The sequence below is a fragment of the Aquarana catesbeiana genome, unplaced genomic scaffold (genome assembly GCF_042186555.1).
Source record: "Aquarana catesbeiana isolate 2022-GZ unplaced genomic scaffold, ASM4218655v1 unanchor226, whole genome shotgun sequence".
Lineage (NCBI taxonomy): Eukaryota > Metazoa > Chordata > Amphibia > Anura > Ranidae > Aquarana > Aquarana catesbeiana.
In genome coordinates this window covers 109,485-133,272 of record NW_027362653.1, presented here as the reverse complement: position 1 = coordinate 133,272, position 23,788 = coordinate 109,485, and the positions used below count along the sequence as shown (strand labels likewise).

The 23,788-nt window shown below is 43.4% G+C and overlaps 1 protein-coding gene across 1 annotated transcript in view; it reads right to left on the bottom strand.

Annotated features, from left to right (window-relative positions):
- Positions 1–1,197: 1,197 nt before the first annotated feature.
- The window catches only part of LOC141121589 (uncharacterized), a 50,195-nt gene continuing 27,604 nt past the window's right edge, over positions 1,198–23,788 (bottom strand). The window contains exon 8 of the mRNA XM_073611229.1: positions 1,198–2,758. Within this exon, the coding sequence (XP_073467330.1) occupies positions 1,730–2,758 (1,029 nt within the window). The 3' untranslated portion in view covers positions 1,198–1,729. The remainder of the gene's footprint in view (positions 2,759–23,788) is intronic.

Sequence of the window (23,788 nt, the reverse complement as noted above, 5' to 3'; positions counted from 1 at the left end):
GGTATCAATTTACTTGGCGTAACATTATCTTTCACAATATAAAAAAAAGTTGGGCTAACTTTACTGTTGTCTTATTTTTTAATTCAAAAAATTGCGCTTGTATGACCGCGGCGCAAATACAGTGTGATATAAAGTATTGCAATGACCGCCATTTTATTCTCTAGGGTGTCTGAAAAAATATATATAATGTTTGGGGGTTCTAAGTAATTTTCAAGCAAATAAAAATGTTTTTAACTTGTAAACAACAAATCTCAAAAAGAGGCTCAGTCCAGAAGTGGCTAATTGCATCCCAGTCTTAGTCCGTAGGGTTCAATATTGAGTTGGCCCCGCCCTTTGCAGCTATAACAGCTTCAACTCTTCTGGGAAGGCTGTCCACAAGGTTTAGGAGTGTGTCTACGGGAATGTTTGACCATTCTTCCAGAAGCGCATTTGTGAAGTCAGGCACTGATGTTGGAAGAGAAGGCCTGGCTTGCAGTTTCCACTCTAATTTATCCCAAAGGTATTCTATCGGGTTGAGGTTAGGACCCCAGGCTCGCTCATCCATGTCTTTATGGACCGTACTTTGTGCACTGGTGCGCAGTCATTTTGGAACAGGAAAGGGCCTCCCCAAACTGTTCCCACAAAGGTGGGAGCATGAAATTGTCCAAAATGTCTTGGTATGCTGACACCTTAAGAGTTACCTTCACTGGAACTAAGGGGCCAAGCCCAACTCCTGAAAAAAAAAAACACACCATAATCCCCCCCACCAAATGATTTGGACCAGTGCACAAAGCAAGGTCCATAAAGACATGGATGAGCGAGTTTGGGGTGGAGGAACATGACTGGCCTGCACGGAGTCCTGACTTCAACCCAATAGAACACCTTTGGCGTCTCAATGCGTTTGATAATATAGTGAATTTGTAGATTGTAATCATATCCCTCCTAACCCTCTTGTATTGTTACTGTACTGTCTTCTTTTATATGTTAAAGGGCTGTGGCAACTGTTGGTGCTGTATAATAATAATAACAGTATCCCCTCTTAAGCCCCTCTTCTCCAAAGTGATCGATCCTCATTGCTAAGCTCCTCCAGGTATCATCAGCAAAGACTTAATTACGTTTTTGATGCCAACTTCTAGATCATTAAAAAAACTAATTGAGCCGCACTGACTTCAAGACAGAACCCTGGTCCCCATCATTCAAAGAACGTGTCATTATCACTACTCTGTGGACCCATTTATATAACTAGCTTCCTATCTGTCTACATAGAATTTAATCAACTCCAACAAACCTTACTTTATAGATGAAATATTTATGAGATACAAAATCTAGATAAATTATGTCCACTGGACCTCCACCATACTATTTTTCACTTCTTTCCTCATAGAAGGATAACAGGTTGGTATGGCAAGAAGGGTCTTTCGTAATTCCATGAAGGTTGTCACTTATATAACCTTTATCACAGACATTTTTTTGTTAGAGTCCCTTACCATTCCTTCAAATACTTTACATGCTATTGATGTTAGGCTGACTGGTCTGTAGTTTCTTGGTATACATCTCGATATCTTCCACAGCAGCGCCCAGCTCCCTAAGTCTTTTGACAACCTCTTGCCTAATAGCTTTTACAACGGCCTGAATAGATTTTAAAGATTCTACTCATATTGACTTCAGTGGTGTTTGAATTAACATTCAGAAATTAGGAGCAGTTCAGCGAACCTCCTGGAAACTGAACCCAGGAAGGTTCAACTCATTCCTACACACCACTGTGAGATCTATGATGTAAAACAAGGTCTGATTTCCATGTATAACATTTTCCACACTCAGGGCAGGAATATGGTTTCTCTCCAGTATGAGATCTCTGATGTCTAACAAGTTTTGATTTCCATGAAAAACATTTCCCGCACTCAGGGCAGGAATATGGCTTCTCGACTGTGTGAATCTTCTGATGTGAATAAAGAGAGGAAAACCGTGAAAAACTTTTCTTACACTCAGGGCAAGAATACAGCTTCTCTCCCGTGTGAGTTCTCTGGTGTGTAACGAGGTCTGATTTCTGTGAAAAGCATTTCCCGCACTCAGGGCATGAATACGGCTTCTCTCCTGTGTGAGATTTCTCATGTCGAACCAAAATTGATTTCTGTGAAAAACATTTCCCACACTCAGGGCAGGAATACGGCTTCTCCCCCGTGTGAGATCTCTGATGTCTAACAAGTTGTGATTTATCTATAAAACATTTTCCACACTCAGAGCAGGAATAAGGCTTTTCCCCCGTGTGCATTCTCTGATGTTTAACAAGGTCTGACGTCTGTGAAAAGCATTTGCCACACTCCGGGCAGAAATACGGCTTCTCCGCTGTGTGAGATCTCTGATGTATAACAAGGCCCGATTTGTGAAAAAAACACTTCCCGCACTCAGGGCAGCAAAATGGCTTTTCCCCAGTGTGAGATCTCTGATGTGTAATAAGTTGTGATTTCTCTATAAAACATTTCCCACATTCTGGGCAGGAATTTGGCTTCTCCCCTGTGTGCAATCTCTGATGTCTAAAAAGGTCTGATTTCTGTGAAAAACATTTCCCACACTCATGGCAGGAATACGGCTTCTCCCCTGTGTGGGATCTCTGATGTCTAACAAGTTGTGATTTATCTGTAAAACACTTCCCACACTCAGAGCAGGAATTTTGCTTCTTGCCCTTGTGAGATCTGTAGTGTATAATAAGTTCTGATTTATGAAGGAAACATTTCCCGCACTCAGAACAGGAATGCCGCTTGTCACCCGGGTGAGATCTCTGATGTACAGTAAGACTTAATTCAGAACTAAAACTTTCCCCACATTCAGGGCAGGAACATTTCCCCTCCCTCTGAATTCCGGCACCATCCCTCACAGTACGAGGTTGCTCAGAGTCAGAGGGATTTGATGGTCTATCCACACTGTGAAGTCCACCATCCATAGCTGAGCTCATTGTCTTTTCTCCTGCATCTCCTGTGATGTCCTCCTCTTCCATTTTACAACCTGGAGGTAAAGTGAGATGATCCTTTGAAGGTTTCTCGATGGTGTGTCCTGGAAAATATAAAAACATGATCAATAGATGCAAGAAGGTTAGTTCACTTAAATCAGGGTTCCATCTGGATCAGGATGGTTTGAGTGAGCAGATGTTCTCTGTCGATGTTCCAACCAGAATAAACACCTCCCCCTTCAGTCAAAGGGCCTTTAGTCCTCCTCCCAGATCACTTTTAGATCACATTGAAGCAGCCAAAAACAACCACAAGCCTAGGCACTGGCTCAAGTGATCTCTGATAATCAAAAGGTTCAAAGTTTGGACTTCCAGACACTTTAGCATAGAACAAGTGACCATAGGCCTAGGCTTCTTTCTGGTGACACACAGCACTATAGGATGTTTGGAGAAATATTTTCTACTGAAAAGATCTGTTTCAGTTTTTAAGTTCCTTCTTAATTTTCATCCCAACAAAACTGTAAATACAGGTTAATGGTGACCTTCAGCTACAAGTCGAAGAAAAGGGATCGATGCGCATTCTATGTTATTATTTTAGGGCTACTGTAACTAGGAGAAAAACACAAATTAATACTGGCAAAGGAACCCCATAATCTACATAAACAGGGCTGAAGTCCCAGAGGTTGCTTGTTCAGAAGTTGGGCAAACGGCCTAACAAAATGGGTGTTCATCTGAGCCAAACCTTTGGCCGAAGCTGGACGTGAAACATTTACTGACGTTATTACTACTGATGCTAAATGTGAGAAGAGGGAATCACGTGCAAAAAAAAAGAAAAAAGAAGTTTGAGGACCCTCTAAAATCTATAACAGACCATAATGTGAGCATGCAGAAAAGGGGGACCCCCTCCTGAACTATACCAGACCACATGCCCTCAACATAGGGGGTACCTGGCAAAGCATCTTTTCCGCATGTTAAGGAGGACAAGGGCCTCTCCCCCACAACCTTGGCCTGTTAGGGGCTTATCAGAATCTGGAAGCCATCTAAAAAATAAAAGGGATCCAAGATATCCTTCCTCATACATGAATGAGTAAGGGATACATAGTACCCCTGATCATTCACAAATAAAAAGGAAAGTAAAAACACACAAGTCTTTTATTAAAAAATTTACTACAATGAAAATCCATCATCAACCATGCCATTCAGCAAAGCCAATACAAATCAATCAAGATGGCTGACCCTCTCTGAGCGCCCCAAAAAAAAGCACCACGAATGACAGCTCCCTAGCTGAACTTAACAGAATGGGCGGGGGCATCACGTTGACATGATCATTTTGGGTCAATGATGTCAATTAGGATCGTCTATTTATTAAATGACATCACCCAAGAGATCCCACCTTTTTGTTTCCATTCAGCTGCAGTGCCGGGAGCTTTCATTTGCAGCAAGTGAGCGCCTTGATCGGACATATGGTTGTGTCTTTTGTGGTGTCGTGTCGCCAGGTATCATTCATCATGAGTGATGTGGATCTGCATCATGTCACGAGTGATGATCGTTTTACATCATGAGACTTTATTTTAATAAAGGACTTGTCAACATATGGGTCTGCGTGTTTATTTACTTAACATTAAGGGTACTCGTTAGGGGAGCCATCATTCTGGGCCTAGTGTGTGTGTGGGGGTCTGCAGGTGGTGGGCTTATTGGAATCTGGAAGCCCTTGAACAACAAGGGGGCCCCCATGTGTCAGTCCATCTACATGTGAATGAACATGGGGTACACAGTACATCTACTCATTCAAAAAAAAACGAAAATGGAATTGGAACGTGAAAATCTACATAAATTATTTATGAATAAATACATTGTGTCTGCAGCACAGAGAAGGGTGTTGCTGATATCACTCATCTACCTCCCTACTCTGGACCAATCAGTGTTCAGTAACAGAGCAGAGATAAGAGAAGAATATATTATGGCTCACCTTTGTTGATCTCTGTAGGAGCGTCCTCCTCTTTGAATGTCCTCATCATTCCAGCCTCCTCTGTATATTGCTGATCATCCCTCACATACATCTCTTCTACTTCACCCTCAACTTTCATGTTCATCAGATCTTCACCCTAAACCAACAGAATGGCAGAAAAGTCCACACATCTTCTCCACATGTCAGAGTGTTCAATCACTTTATGTTCCAGACCCTCAACTCCACCTACCTGATGATGGTGAGGGATGGTGTGACCTTCCTGTGTGGAATCCCAGGAATACAGAGGATGGGGACATCTCTCTGGTGGGTTCCTGGTATTAGACGACTCCATCATAATGTCCTTGTAGAGGTCCTTGCATCCATCTGAGAGTTTCTCCATTAGACCATACTCCTCATCCTCCTCTTTATACTCTTCTTTAACAACAATATTATCATCCCTGAGGTTTCCACTCTGAATATATAATAAATATTTGTTGTAATAAACATGCTGTGTATAAATCTTAACTACCAATAATCGTTCTTCATTTACCTGATGATGGTGAGGGATGGTGTGATCTTCCTGTGTGTAATCCTGGGAATACAGAGGACGGGGACATCTCTCTGGCGGGTTTTCATAGCTGGATGTTTCCACCATGGTGTCCTGGTACAGATCTTTGTGTCCTTTTACAGAATCTGACTCCTCCAGCAGCCAATCCCCATCATCCCCCTGAGTTATCTCTTCTTTAACATCAACTTTAGAATCTCTCAGGTTTCCACTCTGATTATAGAATAAAAATTATATAAATTGTAACACAACAGATATTGTACAGATCCTGACACACACAATGATACAGTCACCATCCAGACACATCCCTTGTTTGTTACTGGATAATGTCCCAGAATTCCCAGCACCGCTCACCTCTCCTGTCAGCAGCTCCATCATCTTCTTGGTGACTTCTAGAATCTTCTCCATGTTGTGTCTCTCAGGTTTTAGGGAGTCACATGGAGGCACTGTGATGGTCATATGATCTCCTGACTTCAGAAGAGGAAATCTCTGTATTGGAAAACCAATAGGAATATCATGTTAGAATCCCAGAATCCTCCTCACCTCTCCGGTCAGGTCTGTGTTTTATTAATAGAGATAAGAGTGATGTCATGTGACCTCCCAGAATCCTCTTCACCTCTCCAGTCAGGTCTGTGTTTTATTAATAGAGATAAGAGTGATGTCATGTGACCTCCCGGAATCCTCCTCACCTCTCCAGTCAGGTTTGTGTTTTATTAATAGAGATAAGAGTGATGTCATGTGACCTCCCAGAATCCTCCTCACCTCTCCGGTCAGGTCTGTGTTTTATTAATAGAGATAAGAGTGATGTCATGTGACCTCCCAGAATCCTCCTCACCTCTCCGGTCAGGTCTGTGTTTTATTAATAGAGATAAGAGTGATGTCATGTGACCTCCCAGAATCCTCCTCACCTCTCCGGTCAGGTCTGTGTTTTATTAATAGAGATAAGAGTGATGTCATGTGATCTCCCAGAATCCTCCTCACCTCTCCGGTCAGCAGGTAGATGATCTCCAGGGTGAGGTTTAGAATCTTCTCAGTCATGTGACTCCAGTCCTTCTCCATCCTTGATGTGGTCATATGATCCATGCAGGTTTCTCTGTGGGTGAAGAATTACAGTAACTGGTCAGTATTGGTTGTGCAATATTAGGGTGGAGATGTAAGGGGGTTTGTAACAGTAAGCAAATAGAAATGAGGTGATATTAGAAATAATATCTATGATATCAGTGTACTTGTCAGGACTGAGTTCACCTGCTGGCGGCACTGTGGTTCTCTGGGCCGATGGCTGCAGTTCCAGTGTCCACCAGCAGGTGTCTCCCAGAAGCCAGCAGGTTCTGATCAGCCACACCTGGCTCCAGCTGCCAGGTGGATAATTAAAGCGGAGTTCCACAGAAATTTTTTTTTTCAGGAGCTACAAATACTGCAGCTGCTGACTTTTAAAATAACGACACTTACCTGTCCAGGGCGTTCGCGATCTCCTTACCCAAAGCCGACTTGTCCCTAGGCTCTCGGCGCCGGCATCTTCAGTAAGGGAATCAGGAAGTGAAGCCTTGCAGTTTCACATCATGGTTCCCTAATGCGCATGCGCGAGTCGTGCTGTGAGTTCTGGGTGGCCCCTGCTGTCTTCTGGGACCTGTGTGTCTCCCAAAAGATTTTTTTGCTGGAAGTGGGAGCAAATGCCTGGATTAGACAGGTATCTGCTCCCCCCTCCCCAAATGTGACACCGGAGGGGGGGAAGAGAAATCCGAAAAGCGGAAGTTCCATTTTTGGGTAGAACTCCGCTTTAAGGCTGCTCCTCCCTTCCCCCAGCGCGTCACTATCCTGTCGATTTCCCCCTTGCTACCAGATCCTTGTGTCTCCTGTATCCCGAGCCATCCTGTACCCTTCTGCCTTGCTCCTGCTCTTGTACCCAGTCATGTTTCCCTTCCTTGCATCCCTGTTACCTTTATTGTAGATATTGCATATAGATAGTAGTTAGGTTAATTTCTTATTTTGTCTTTTGGGGTTTGTATTTGCTGTGTATGTTTATTGGTGTGTGTTTCACTGTAAATAAAAATCACTTTAATGATATACACTTTTTGGTATCAGTTCCCTTGTGTAGCTATGTGTCTGGTCTACTTAGCCACTGATCCCTGACAGTACTTCTATATTTTATATAAGCTCCTGATCACCGCCATTACTAGTATAAAAAAAATAAACAAATAAATAAAAATCCCAGAATATATCCCATAGTTTGTAGACGTTATAACTTTCACACAAACCAATGAAAAAAATTTTTTTTTCTTTACCAAAGACATGTAGCAAAATACATTTTGGCCAACGTTTTTGAAGAAATTTTATTTTTTTTATTGGATATATTTTATAACAGAAAGCAGAAACTATTGTTTTTTTTTTAATTTTTGGGTCTATTTTTCATTTATATAATAAAAAAATAAAAAAAAACCCAGGGCTGATTAAATACCATCAAAATAAATCTCTATTTGTATGAAAAAAAAAAAATTTCATTTGGGTACAGTGCTGCAATTACCAGTTAGCCCCTTCATGCGCGGTCATGTGGCACTGTATCCAAATAAAATTTTAAAAATGTCTTCATTAATTTAGGCCAATATGTATTCTGCTACATGTTTTTGGTAAAAAAAAAAAAAAAAAACAATAAGCATATATTAATTGGTTTATGCTAAAAATATGCACTGTCACTGTACTAATGACACTGTCTGGGAAGGGGTTAACATCTAGGGCAATCAAATAGTATCTTTTACTATTGTTTTTATCTTTCTCATTAAATACCGTATTTTTTGCTCCATAAGACGCACCTAGGTTTTAGAGGAGGAAAACAAGAAAAAAAAATATTCTGAACCAAATGGTGTACAAAAATTTTTACCAGTGCCCATGAAATGCAGCCTGACCAGTGCCAATTAAATGCAGCGTAACCTGTGCCATAAAATGCAGCCTGACCAGTGCCAATTAAATGCAGCGTAACCTGTGCCATAAAATGAAGCCTCCCCTGTGCCATACAATGCAGCCTCACCTGTGCCATACAATGCAGCCTGACCTGTGACTGGCGAGGGCGCCATCACATCCAAAAGAGCAGCCCGAGCCGCGGCCACACTCCATTCGGCCTACTCTGTCTTCTGTCTGTGACAGGCAAAGCCGAGTACAAAAAAATTGCGTTTGAAAAACCAGAAACCGTTGTGCAAAAAACGTGTGACATAAAAAATTGCAACGATCGCCATTTTATTCTCTAGGATCTTTGCTAATTATATATAATATATATATATATATATATATATATATATATATATATATATATATATATATATATATATTATTAATATTTGGGGGTTCTAAGTAATTTTCTTAGCAAAAAACACTGGTTTTTACTTGTAAACAACAAATATCAGAAAAAAGGCCTGGTCAGCAAGTGGTTAAAGTGTTGATTTACCGTACAGAAAAGCACACTATGCTGTCCCATTTTAGCATAACAAGCATAGTCGAGGACTCCCTTTCATTAAGAAGAATGTATGCTGAAACCGCATTTAAAATACCTGACAAGCTGGGTTCTGTCCCTCTCCTACCCCCACACTGTGGCTGCGCCTAAATGACCCAGAGAGTGCTATATATTCACTTCTGTGTCCAAGATGGCTGCCCAGACCTCACAGGATTGGACAAAAGGAGATGCTGTCCTCCCCAAGATGACTGCCCAGATATTACAGGATTTGGCAAAAGGAGACACTGTCCTCCCCAAGATGGCTGCCCAAATCTCACTGGATTTAGCAAAAGGAGACGATTTCCTCCCCAAGATGGCTACTTAAATCTCATAGGATTTGGCAAAAGGAGACGCTGTCCTGCCCAAGATGGCTGAATGGAACCCCTGATAGGAGACCATTTAGTTTTCAATGGGCTCCAGCAAACCTAGCGTGGCGACGCAGCTCTCCCTTCAGGTCAGTGAACAAAATGACAGCACTGCACCTGTTTACAGAGTTATCCACCTCCTCCCCATTATTGGTCGATGTGAATCTGTTGATCCGAGGTCAAAGACTGTGCAGGGCATTATGGGTGAGCCCCAAAAGTAAGTAACTGAAATACAAATCCTGGAAACAGAGGTCAAATTTCAGTACAACCCGAATCAGAAATTCGTAACATAAAATTTACTGCGCTATATATATATATATATATATATATATATATATATATATATATATATATATATATATATATATATATATATATATTAATATCTGTTACAATAACTATCAGGAGCGAAAAAACAAAATGTGCCGAGCAATCAGCAGTGGAACCAACATGTGTTAACCTGTGTTACAATAGCCAACAAATGCTAAAATTATTTATTTATTTATTTTTTAACATTAACATGTGCAAAAGTAAATGTGCCGAGTAAACAGCAGTGGAAACAACATGTGTTAAAATGTGTCACAATAACAAACAAATTCTAAATAATATAGAACATAAAAATGAACATGTGTAAAATCAATCTTGCTGAGTAATCAGCAGTGGAAACATCAAAACCCAGTGAATGCTAAATACGAGGGACGTAGAAGTCAATCCGGGAGTTTTTATAATAAAAGAACAAATTCCAAGGAGTGGAAATTGCATTGATTTTTCTACATTTCCCCCTACAAATTCCCCACGCTATGTATAATTAACACAATCACAATAACCAGCAGGAGTAAAGAAAACAAATGTGCAGAGTAATCCGCAGTGGAAACAGCACGTGTTACCTTGTGTCTCAATAACCAACAAATGCCAAATAATATATAAGATTAACATATGCAAAAGCAAATGTGCAGAGCAATCAGCAGTGGAAACAACATCAAAACCCAACAAATGCTAACATAAAATAAACATGTGCAAAATCAATTGTACCAAGTAATCAGCAGTGGAAACATGAGTTAATATGTGTCACAATAACCGGCAAATGCTAAATAATATATAACATACAGCATGTGCAAAAATAAATGTTCAATTAGCAGTGGAAACAACATGTGTTAATGTGTCACAGTAACCAGCAAATGCCAAACGATATGTAACATAAAATGAACATGTGCAAAATAAATGTGCCGAGTAATCAGCAGTGGAAACATGAGTTAACGTGTGTCACAATAACCAATGGTTGCTAAATAACATAGAACATACAATGAACATGTGCAAAAATGTGCTGAGTAATCAGCAGTGGAAACAGCGCTGACAAGATTAAACCCGGAAATCTATCAAATTGTTAGATACAAACAAAGAATAAAGTCTGTGTGAATCCCAATAATCTGCTGTGATCACAGAAAGTACATAGCGAGGGAAAACACCCTGGATAAATGAGTGCAATCCTTAGACGGGTGATCAGGCTCCAAAGTGTCCTCCATCCACTGGATACAGCGATAGTAAAGAGCTGGCAACTCCGACATCCTTTGTTAGACTTGATTTACAGTATGACAGAACAGTGATTAAAAAGTAAACTAACGCGTTTCGGCATATGGCCTTGTGCCAATATGTGTTAGCTTGCTTTTTAATCACCGTTGTGTTATAAATAAAGTCTTCTAGAGGATGTCGGAGTTTCCGGTTCTCTCTACTAATTCCGATCCTAGAAAGCAAATATGTGGACATTTTTTTTGTTAATGAAAAAACCAAAGTAATGTGCAAAGTGCATGAAGTCCGATGACTCCTCCATGATGATCAACGTATTCCATGAGAGTGCGGCACCATACAACTACCGGGACTCCAAATGTCTGCTTTCCACCACCATCAACCTTACCTGACAAATTCTCACCTCCTATGATTGGCCTTTACATTATAAAAGGTCTAATGGGCAGCCTGCCCCGGGTAGATAAAGGGACCCTGTATATGTCACATTCATTTTATAGATTTGCTGATGTAATCTTGTTAGCGTTGTTGTTTCCACTGCTGACTACTCGGCACATTTGCACACATGTTCATTTTATGTTATATACTATGTAGCTTTTGCTGGTTATTGTAAGACATGATAACACATGTTTTTTCCACTGCTGATTACTCAGCACATTTGCTTTTGCACATGATCATTTTATGTTATACATTTTTTAGCTTATGCTGGTTATTGTAAGACATGATAACACGTTTTCACTGCTGATTGCTCGGCACATATGTTTTTACAAATGTTAATTTTATGTTGTATATCGTTTGCCATTTTCTGGTCACACATGTTAAGGCATCTCGTTTCCACTGCTGATTTCGGGCCCCCCCCCCCCCAGGCACTATATTCAATATTTTTCATTTTTATTGTTTCACTTTAAAGTGGGGTTCCTACACCATTTTTTTTTCTTTTCTAATTTTGCCATGGGTTTCCCCTTAAAATCCATACCAAACCCGAATTGTTCCGAAAAAGTGGAATTTGTTGGAATATTAATAAACAAAATGAAATTTAATAAAAACAAAACCAAACAAATTACGAAACCTAACTAAACGAATTCCAAAACTAAATTAGTACCATAACTAATCTACCCAAAATAAAACTAACTTTTCCATTCTGCACATGTCTACAGAACAGTCTCATACTTTATCAAAACAATGCCAAAGATAGAAAGCGAAAAATAAACTATGGACAATAGATCTTATGGTCAACAACAGTACATATACAGGAACACAAGAAAACCAAGGACTATTCTTAAATAGTACATTTCTTAGGGCAGCCTCTTGCTTCATAAGTTAATTTATACATAGGAAGAGCCTTATTAATCAAAGTAATCCAAAGTAAGAGGGAGGGAGGGGTTGCGGACTTCCAGGTTAGAAGTATGGCTTTTTTAACATAAATAAATATTAAACATAAAAGTATTTTCCTCCCTGCAGGAAGAGTATCCTCTTCAATATATCCCAGTAAAGGATTACAAATACTTGGGATTTGGAGGGTTGTGTTATCAAAATTAGTGTTTCAGACTAGTGAGCTCGAATACAGGGACGGTCCCAGACCATATGATAAAATTAGCCCACATTCCCGGTACATTTAGTGCAGTTGGGCAATGCGAGCCTACCCATCTGAAAGAGAACAAATGGGGTGTAAAAGGAGCGAGAGAGAAATTTTGTTTGCAACATTTTATCCCAAACAGAGATGACCACAGATGACTGTAATGCCCTGTACACACGATAGGATTTTCCGATGGAAAATGTGTGATAGGACCTTGTTGTCGGAAATTCCGATCGTGTGTAGGCTCCATCACACATTTTCCATAGGAATTTCCGACACACAAAGTTTGAAAGCTTGCTATAAAATTTTCCGACAACAAAATCCGTTGTCGGAAATTCCGATCGTGTGTACACAAATCCGACGGACAAAGTGCCACGCATGCTCAGAATAAATTAAGAGACGAAAGCTATTGGCTACTGCCCCGTTTATAGTCCCGATGTACGTGTTTTACGTCACCGCGTTCAGAACGATCGGATTTTCCGACAACTTTGTGTGACCGTGTGTATGCAAGACAAGTTTGAGCCAACATCTGTCGGAAAAAAATCCATGGATTTTGTTGTCGGAATGTCCGATCAATGTCCGACCGTGTGTACAGGGCATTAGAGTGTCAAAAACCATTAAATCAGACTGAGACAAAAGTACAGTTAAATCAAACTTGTTTAATAATAAAAGTAAAAAGAAAAAACATAGCCAAAGTTGAGTAACCAGAACGGATAGTCAGCCAAGCCAGAAGTCAGGGATCAAATTAGTGGAACAGCAAGCAGGATCTGGAGCCAGAAGGGATGTCAGCAAAGCAAGTCTTTAAACAGGAAACGCAGGAGATAGTTTCTTGTGATGTTAACCAAGGCGAGGGCAGAGATCCACTGGGCTGAACGGCTTAAGTAGGCAGGACCGACGAGCAGGATATCATCAGCAGCTGAGTAACTGTGGAGAGATAGGCACTGGTAATTAGCTGACAGCTGAGCAAAGTATATCTCAACCTGGTTGAGAAAGCCTCTGCATTGGACTGGATCGCCCCCAAATTGCTGGGGAAGCGGAGCGGAACCAGACATACCTCTTATAGAGGTAATACTCGGGGTGGGTGCCTGCACAGAGACTGGAGCAGCAGCAGGGTCAGCCTGCAGCATAGGTTGTACCAAGGCAGCCACAGTGGAAGATTCCAGGTGAGCCGTGTGACTCAGGAGCATTTGTAACACCATGGCAAACTGATCCATGCGGTGATCCAGTTCATCCAATCTGGAAAAAATATCACCAACAAGTGGATTGACTGCATCTTCTGAATTCATGGCCTTTGCCTACTGTCAGAAACCATGAAATCAGACTGAGACAGAAGTACAGTTAAATCACATTTGTTTAATAATAAAAGTAAAAAGAACAAACGTAGTCAAAACATAGCCTAAGTTCAGCACCGGAACGCATAGTCAGCCAAGCCAGAAGTCAGGGATCAATGTAGTGGAACAGCAAGCAGGATCTGGAGCCAGAAGGGATGTCAGCAAAGCAAGTCTTTAAACAGGAATGCAGGAGATAGTTTCTTGTGCTGTTGACCAAGGCGAAGGAAGAGATCCACTGGGCTGATCGGCTTAAGTAGGCAGGACCGACGAGCAAGATATCATCAACAGCTGGCTAACTGTGGAGAGGTAGGAGCTGGCAATTAGCTGACAGCTGAGCTGCCAGCTCTGAGAAGGAAGGGCTGAGACCAGCCCTAACAAAGAGCAAGACTTCCCACCACACTTCCCCTGTGAGATCAGGCATGTCCTGTCACCAATCCAACACTGCAGCTTCTTTTTAGCACCTATTATTGGTGGAGAGTGCAAAACGTATTTGCTATCATCAAATCTGAATCTCATCCATCGTTACAAGAAATTGTTCTAGCCCTGTAAGTGGGAAAAGGTTTTACCCATGAAGGGGTTAATATAGTGTACATGTGGGGGCTTGAATCCGGGATTTGGCCTTACCTCTCGCAACCTAAGGGAACTGTTCACTAAAGAGGGTTCTGGACTATGCCATTTTTTCTAAAAAGGGGTTCATTGCGGGACACTACCCGGCCGCGTAAGCTGTGGGCGGAGCCAAGAAAGCCCGGGAGCTACGTGACTAAGGGAACCAGTGGGAGGAGTTCTTCCGCCTGTTTGCTGCGTGAGACATCGTGGGTGTGTCCAAACAGTCAGAGAGAAGGATCTGATTTCACAGCCATGTTCCAAAGGCCAGGAATGCAGTCTGCCATGGGGCCCAGGATGTTCCCTGTGGGTACCACTACGAATGTCAGGCAGCCTGGAACTTTGGTGACGGACACCGGTATTCACCTGAAGCCGCATGGGCGTTTCATTCTATACACGACAGGAGATGTCGAGGCCTTGGGTATGCTGTGCAACAGGTGTGAGGTATCGGTTGTAAACCCCCGTCCATTTGTCCGGTGCCTACACTGCTGGGAGTACCTGTTTGCCGTAGAACAACCCACCATGCCAACTCGTGCCTACTGGGTGGACTGGGCCACGGGCATCGCTACTGAGGAGACCGCTATGTTTGCTTCTATGGTTAGGACTACGCCCTCCACGTCTGCTACACTGAGTGCTCCTGAGGGAGATGGCGCTGTTACTGCCATCAGAGAACTATCCGCAGATATCGCTACTGCTGTCACCTCCACTACTAGCAACTTTGCTGCACCTGCCCAAAGGAAGGTGGGACACGTAAAAAGCCTCCCGCGGCCGTGGTCGAGGCATACCTCAAAGACTACCCGAACCGGATCCAGAGAAAGAAATCATTCCTGAGGAATCCACAACAGGAACGGGTGAGAGATCTGGGGAAAATGTACATATTGGGACTGTATGTAAATATGTGCCCACGGAGGAGTTACGGGATTCTGAGATAGACTCCCTGTTGGATATCTCTGGAGACGATGACTTGTTTGAAACCTTGTCTCAGGAGATGTTATGGGTAAACATTGATGATGCCGCTTCGGCCTTTACTTTGGCTGACTGGTTAGCCATAGACTCGGGGAAGACATCACCCAGTGTGGAAACCCCCGTTATTACGAACGAGACTTTGACCAAAGGTACCAGGCTGTCTGGGTCAAAGAAATTGCCCATCCATGCTATGGTGCACAAATCACCAACCTCATGTGTGCCCGCTGGACTAAGTACCAGAGCTCTGCCAAGGCTTGCCCGATCACAACGATTGCTAAACAAAGGGGTGGCCACGGAATATGGACTGGAATTTCCTTATGTCCCCAAGGAGATCATGCAGGAAATTGAGGGGGACAGAGCGCATTGGTACAGTGAGGCTGTTTGGGACTATTTAAAGGTACCAAAACCTTTCAGGAAAACAGGTTATTCTTCCACCATGGATGATCGTTTCAATGAATGTCTTTTGCATTGGAGCTATGGAAGACACATTTATGCTGATAAAGTGGTCATCTGTTGGCCTGGCAAAGATAATGTTGTGTACTACTTTATTACCACTGTGGCTACACAAGGAAAAGCCCTGACTTTGCCTGATCCCCGCTTTTACTGGTGATCAGTTACAGCGACTGTTCTGTTTGATGTCATTTACAAAAAAAAAAAAAAAGAAGAAGAGAAACCTTTATGCTACAAGGGCTGTGGGGTATATAGCTAGGTAGTGTTAGCTAATAGAGAACTTCGAGTCAAGAACTTCTACCTACTCCAGTACTTGCATCAAGGACTTGTGTCACAATGCCTTCTGCCACTAGGTGGTAGAAGTTTGCACAACAAAGGATGAACTCTTACATTTAGTTATTACTAAAAAAAAAAAAAAAAGGGGAAAGCGTTCCATCTTTTAGGAGATGAGGCTTCGCTTCTTACATTGTATAATGATGCGTGTATGTTGGTTCTTCTATGTGTTTTGTTTGGTTTTGTTTCAGGTTCAACTGGATCTTCTGTCAAGCTGCTGGAGAGTGGGTGGCTTAGATAGAGAGTTAGATGTTGGGAATTATGTTACTGTAATTCTTTTATGTCTACTAATGTTAAGTCTACATTTTATGTTACCTTACCCTCTCCCTTTCCTATCCAAGTTTTTGGGATTCGGGTATTGACTCTTCGGATTGAGGGTCTATAATTTTTTTTAGACGATGGGGACATCGTCTATTGCGGTGGGGGGAGTATGTAGCACCCTGCTCCTAATGGGCAGGTGCTATCTATGCAAATTTAAGTTTATCTGAAGCTGTAGTTTAGCTCAGACTAATTATGGTAAATTTGCTGGTTTCTGTACCAGTTCGGCTGGGTTGTGTCAGTTTCCACTTGGCCGTGGGTGTCGCTGTAGCCACCGGTAAGTGTTGGAAATGCAACAGGCTGGATGCATTGGGTACCCCTTTTACTCAGAAACAGCTCGGTGGGAGTGGTTCACTCGCCGTGCATTCTGGGTAAGGGTACTTAAGGTACGGATGCCAAATTGTCAAGGTTCGTTGTTCCCGACCTGAAGGCCCTCCTGGCCCAAGGTGTGCCATGGCAGCTCTGCTGTCTCGGGGCCGGCTGGCCCGAGGCCTTGTTACTACAGAAGTAGGCCCAGGAGTTCTGGGGCCTGCTGATCTAGAGGGTGGTCCTGTGCTGTCTTGCCTGTGGGGAGAAGCCGATCGATTGAAGGAAACCATGGGAGGACTTTCCTGGAGGTGACCGAGCAAAGTATGCTGGTATCTCAGGAGAAGCCTGGAAACTCAATTGAAGGATGCAACCCGGGTCACCTACCTCAAGGTATCGCCAGATTGGCTGAAAGAAACTGGTACTGTGCAGTTATGCTTTAATCTTGCAAAAGTTTGGTTACACCATCCTGTGGCAGAGGATTGTGTAAAGACCGTAACGTGATTTTTCAAGTCTGTGGTAGAGACTATGTTCGAGCATCACATCGGCTGCTAGGTCAGTGAGAGAGGCCTATCCGGTGATTGCTATATCCAGTTGAGGAAACAGTCCTCTGGATTGAAGGAATACCCTGATCTGCAATACAAGGTACCTGAATCTCCCTTAACCCTCCATCCCTCTACCTGACTTTGTTAAAAGAATTGAAGTAAAAGAAACTAAGTGTTTGGTGCAGACATCATTGAACGTCTTTTTCTAATGGGACCCCTGTGACGGACACGGTGAAACATTGAGGTAACGGTAAGCCCCAAACCTTAAACACCAGCTCCTTCGGGGCTAAGTGCTACATAAGTTTCCACACTATATATGTGTGTATCATCATCTGCTGGAGATAAAAGACGTCATAGTGACTATGGAGGAAGAGGACGGAACATGACGGGGGGGGGGTACTGGGTGTAAATAGAAAAATAAGATATTACTACCTCCTCTGCTGCCAGCTCCAGCAATGTCTTCTCTCTACTTCCTCCCAAGTCACCTCTCACCTAGAAATTCCTGTCTGAACCTAACATCACTTCCTCTGACATCACTTCCTGTCTTCCATAGAGATTTCCTTATCTTCCTTATAGAGACAATAAGTGAGATCACCACCATGTGGAGCTCAGAGGAACTGCAGCCTCAAGAAACATCTCATAGTGTGACCACAGCCTTGTGCTGTGTGTGTGTGTGTGTGTGTGTGTGTGTGTGTGTGTGTATGTACTGTATATCCTTATAGATGCAAAATAAACAGCTCTTTTAACCACTTGAGCTCTGGAAGATTTTACCCCCTTCATGACCAGGGCATTTTTCACTATTCTGCACTGAGCTAAAAAACATAGCCAAAGTTGAGTAACCAGAACGGATAGTCAGCCAAGCCAGAAGTCAGGGATCAAATTAGTGGAACAGCAAGCAGGATCTGGAGCCAGAAGGGATGTCAGCAAAGCAAGTCTTTAAACAGGAAACGCAGGAGATAGTTTCTTGTGATGTTAACCAAGGCGAGGGCAGAGATCCACTGGGCTGAACGGCTTAAGTAGGCAGGACCGACGAGCAGGATATCATCAGCAGCTGAGTAACTGTGGAGAGATAGGCACTGGTAATTAGCTGACAGCTGAGCAAAGTATATCTCAACCTGGTTGAGAAAGCCTCTGCATTGGACTGGATCGCCCCCAAATTGCTGGGGAAGCGGAGCGGAACCAGACATACCTCTTATAGAGGTAATACTCGGGGTGGGTGCCTGCACAGAGACTGGAGCAGCAGCAGGGTCAGCCTGCAGCATAGGTTGTACCAAGGCAGCCACAGTGGAAGATTCCAGGTGAGCCGTGTGACTCAGGAGCATTTGTAACACCATGGCAAACTGATCCATGCGGTGATCCAGTTCATCCAATCTGGAAAAAATATCACCAACAAGTGGATTGACTGCATCTTCTGAATTCATGGCCTTTGCCTACTGTCAGAAACCATGAAATCAGACTGAGACAGAAGTACAGTTAAATCACATTTGTTTAATAATAAAAGTAAAAAGAACAAACGTAGTCAAAACATAGCCTAAGTTCAGCACCGGAACGCATAGTCAGCCAAGCCAGAAGTCAGGGATCAATGTAGTGGAACAGCAAGCAGGATCTGGAGCCAGAAGGGATGTCAGCAAAGCAAGTCTTTAAACAGGAATGCAGGAGATAGTTTCTTGTGCTGTTGACCAAGGCGAAGGAAGAGATCCACTGGGCTGATCGGCTTAAGTAGGCAGGACCGACGAGCAAGATATCATCAACAGCTGGCTAACTGTGGAGAGGTAGGAGCTGGCAATTAGCTGACAGCTGAGCTGCCAGCTCTGAGAAGGAAGGGCTGAGACCAGCCCTAACAAAGAGCAAGACTTCCCACCACACTTCCCCTGTGAGATCAGGCATGTCCTGTCACCAATCCAACACTGCAGCTTCTTTTTAGCACCTATTATTGGTGGAGAGTGCAAAACGTATTTGCTATCATCAAATCTGAATCTCATCCATCGTTACAAGAAATTGTTCTAGCCCTGTAAGTGGGAAAAGGTTTTACCCATGAAGGGGTTAATATAGTGTACATGTGGGGGCTTGAATCCGGGATTTGGCCTTACCTCTCGCAACCTAAGGGAACTGTTCACTAAAGAGGGTTCTGGACTATGCCATTTTTTCTAAAAAGGGGTTCATTGCGGGACACTACCCGGCCGCGTAAGCTGTGGGCGGAGCCAAGAAAGCCCGGGAGCTACGTGACTAAGGGAACCAGTGGGAGGAGTTCTTCCGCCTGTTTGCTGCGTGAGACATCGTGGGTGTGTCCAAACAGTCAGAGAGAAGGATCTGATTTCACAGCCATGTTCCAAAGGCCAGGAATGCAGTCTGCCATGGGGCCCAGGATGTTCCCTGTGGGTACCACTACGAATGTCAGGCAGCCTGGAACTTTGGTGACGGACACCGGTATTCACCTGAAGCCGCATGGGCGTTTCATTCTATACACGACAGGAGATGTCGAGGCCTTGGGTATGCTGTGCAACAGGTGTGAGGTATCGGTTGTAAACCCCCGTCCATTTGTCCGGTGCCTACACTGCTGGGAGTACCTGTTTGCCGTAGAACAACCCACCATGCCAACTCGTGCCTACTGGGTGGACTGGGCCACGGGCATCGCTACTGAGGAGACCGCTATGTTTGCTTCTATGGTTAGGACTACGCCCTCCACGTCTGCTACACTGAGTGCTCCTGAGGGAGATGGCGCTGTTACTGCCATCAGAGAACTATCCGCAGATATCGCTACTGCTGTCACCTCCACTACTAGCAACTTTGCTGCACCTGCCCAAAGGAAGGTGGGACACGTAAAAAGCCTCCCGCGGCCGTGGTCGAGGCATACCTCAAAGACTACCCGAACCGGATCCAGAGAAAGAAATCATTCCTGAGGAATCCACAACAGGAACGGGTGAGAGATCTGGGGAAAATGTACATATTGGGACTGTATGTAAATATGTGCCCACGGAGGAGTTACGGGATTCTGAGATAGACTCCCTGTTGGATATCTCTGGAGACGATGACTTGTTTGAAACCTTGTCTCAGGAGATGTTATGGGTAAACATTGATGATGCCGCTTCGGCCTTTACTTTGGCTGACTGGTTAGCCATAGACTCGGGGAAGACATCACCCAGTGTGGAAACCCCCGTTATTACGAACGAGACTTTGACCAAAGGTACCAGGCTGTCTGGGTCAAAGAAATTGCCCATCCATGCTATGGTGCACAAATCACCAACCTCATGTGTGCCCGCTGGACTAAGTACCAGAGCTCTGCCAAGGCTTGCCCGATCACAACGATTGCTAAACAAAGGGGTGGCCACGGAATATGGACTGGAATTTCCTTATGTCCCCAAGGAGATCATGCAGGAAATTGAGGGGGACAGAGCGCATTGGTACAGTGAGGCTGTTTGGGACTATTTAAAGGTACCAAAACCTTTCAGGAAAACAGGTTATTCTTCCACCATGGATGATCGTTTCAATGAATGTCTTTTGCATTGGAGCTATGGAAGACACATTTATGCTGATAAAGTGGTCATCTGTTGGCCTGGCAAAGATAATGTTGTGTACTACTTTATTACCACTGTGGCTACACAAGGAAAAGCCCTGACTTTGCCTGATCCCCGCTTTTACTGGTGATCAGTTACAGCGACTGTTCTGTTTGATGTCATTTACAAAAAAAAAAAAAAAGAAGAAGAGAAACCTTTATGCTACAAGGGCTGTGGGGTATATAGCTAGGTAGTGTTAGCTAATAGAGAACTTCGAGTCAAGAACTTCTACCTACTCCAGTACTTGCATCAAGGACTTGTGTCACAATGCCTTCTGCCACTAGGTGGTAGAAGTTTGCACAACAAAGGATGAACTCTTACATTTAGTTATTACTAAAAAAAAAAAAAAAAGGGGAAAGCGTTCCATCTTTTAGGAGATGAGGCTTCGCTTCTTACATTGTATAATGATGCGTGTATGTTGGTTCTTCTATGTGTTTTGTTTGGTTTTGTTTCAGGTTCAACTGGATCTTCTGTCAAGCTGCTGGAGAGTGGGTGGCTTAGATAGAGAGTTAGATGTTGGGAATTATGTTACTGTAATTCTTTTATGTCTACTAATGTTAAGTCTACATTTTATGTTACCTTACCCTCTCCCTTTCCTATCCAAGTTTTTGGGATTCGGGTATTGACTCTTCGGATTGAGGGTCTATAATTTTTTTTAGACGATGGGGACATCGTCTATTGCGGTGGGGGGAGTATGTAGCACCCTGCTCCTAATGGGCAGGTGCTATCTATGCAAATTTAAGTTTATCTGAAGCTGTAGTTTAGCTCAGACTAATTATGGTAAATTTGCTGGTTTCTGTACCAGTTCGGCTGGGTTGTGTCAGTTTCCACTTGGCCGTGGGTGTCGCTGTAGCCACCGGTAAGTGTTGGAAATGCAACAGGCTGGATGCATTGGGTACCCCTTTTACTCAGAAACAGCTCGGTGGGAGTGGTTCACTCGCCGTGCATTCTGGGTAAGGGTACTTAAGGTACGGATGCCAAATTGTCAAGGTTCGTTGTTCCCGACCTGAAGGCCCTCCTGGCCCAAGGTGTGCCATGGCAGCTCTGCTGTCTCGGGGCCGGCTGGCCCGAGGCCTTGTTACTACAGAAGTAGGCCCAGGAGTTCTGGGGCCTGCTGATCTAGAGGGTGGTCCTGTGCTGTCTTGCCTGTGGGGAGAAGCCGATCGATTGAAGGAAACCATGGGAGGACTTTCCTGGAGGTGACCGAGCAAAGTATGCTGGTATCTCAGGAGAAGCCTGGAAACTCAATTGAAGGATGCAACCCGGGTCACCTACCTCAAGGTATCGCCAGATTGGCTGAAAGAAACTGGTACTGTGCAGTTATGCTTTAATCTTGCAAAAGTTTGGTTACACCATCCTGTGGCAGAGGATTGTGTAAAGACCGTAACGTGATTTTTCAAGTCTGTGGTAGAGACTATGTTCGAGCATCACATCGGCTGCTAGGTCAGTGAGAGAGGCCTATCCGGTGATTGCTATATCCAGTTGAGGAAACAGTCCTCTGGATTGAAGGAATACCCTGATCTGCAATACAAGGTACCTGAATCTCCCTTAACCCTCCATCCCTCTACCTGACTTTGTTAAAAGAATTGAAGTAAAAGAAACTAAGTGTTTGGTGCAGACATCATTGAACGTCTTTTTCTAATGGGACCCCTGTGACGGACACGGTGAAACATTGAGGTAACGGTAAGCCCCAAACCTTAAACACCAGCTCCTTCGGGGCTAAGTGCTACATAAGTTTCCACACTATATATGTGTGTATCATCATCTGCTGGAGATAAAAGACGTCATAGTGACTATGGAGGAAGAGGACGGAACATGACGGGGGGGGGGTACTGGGTGTAAATAGAAAAATAAGATATTACTACCTCCTCTGCTGCCAGCTCCAGCAATGTCTTCTCTCTACTTCCTCCCAAGTCACCTCTCACCTAGAAATTCCTGTCTGAACCTAACATCACTTCCTCTGACATCACTTCCTGTCTTCCATAGAGATTTCCTTATCTTCCTTATAGAGACAATAAGTGAGATCACCACCATGTGGAGCTCAGAGGAACTGCAGCCTCAAGAAACATCTCATAGTGTGACCACAGCCTTGTGCTGTGTGTGTGTGTGTGTGTGTGTGTGTGTGTGTGTGTATGTACTGTATATCCTTATAGATGCAAAATAAACAGCTCTTTTAACCACTTGAGCTCTGGAAGATTTTACCCCCTTCATGACCAGGGCATTTTTCACTATTCTGCACTGAGCTACTTTAACTGGTAATTGCGCTGTCATGCAACACGGTACCCAAACAAAATTTCATTTTTTTTCCTCACAAAAACAGAGCTTTCTTTTGATGGTATTTGAGCACCACTGGGTTTTTTATTTTTTGCAATATAAATGAAAAAAAGACTAAAAATGCTAAAAAAAAAAAAATTATATTGGATTAGGGACCCCAACCAAAATCTCACACAATTAACATAGAAAACTAGGTAGTTCTGTTGGGGACGTGCACCAATGCCAAATAGTTTTTTTTTGGTTTTTTTTACAAAATACTGTTTAGAGGGAATGTTTTTTTTCATAAGTCGTAACAGCTCTCTCGCCCACGGCAACCCCTTAGACATCTTCCTCTGCTATTGCTACCTTTTACCATCCACTTCTCAGTACTGTCACTGCTTCCCTGCCAGCAACACAATTTGGTCATAATGCAATGATAAGATAAAAGCCCTGAGTATCAGTGTTGATATCCCTTTCACACAAGCCAGTTATCGACTCTCCTCCCCTCCTGCTGTCAGGATGAAGAAAGGAGAGTGGACCGGCTTGTGTTTGTCATTGGACACAGCTGATCATAAGGTAAAGGCCCGCTGTGATTGGCCCTTTACCCCGATCTGTGATCAGCTGTGTCCTAAGAACGCAGCGATCACAAAGTGCGCCGTCTGCGCACCATAGGGGCACACGGGCAGCACGATAACAGGAGGACGTCCATGGATGCCCTCTCGGTAAAGTAAGCCTGCTCTGTAGCCGTCT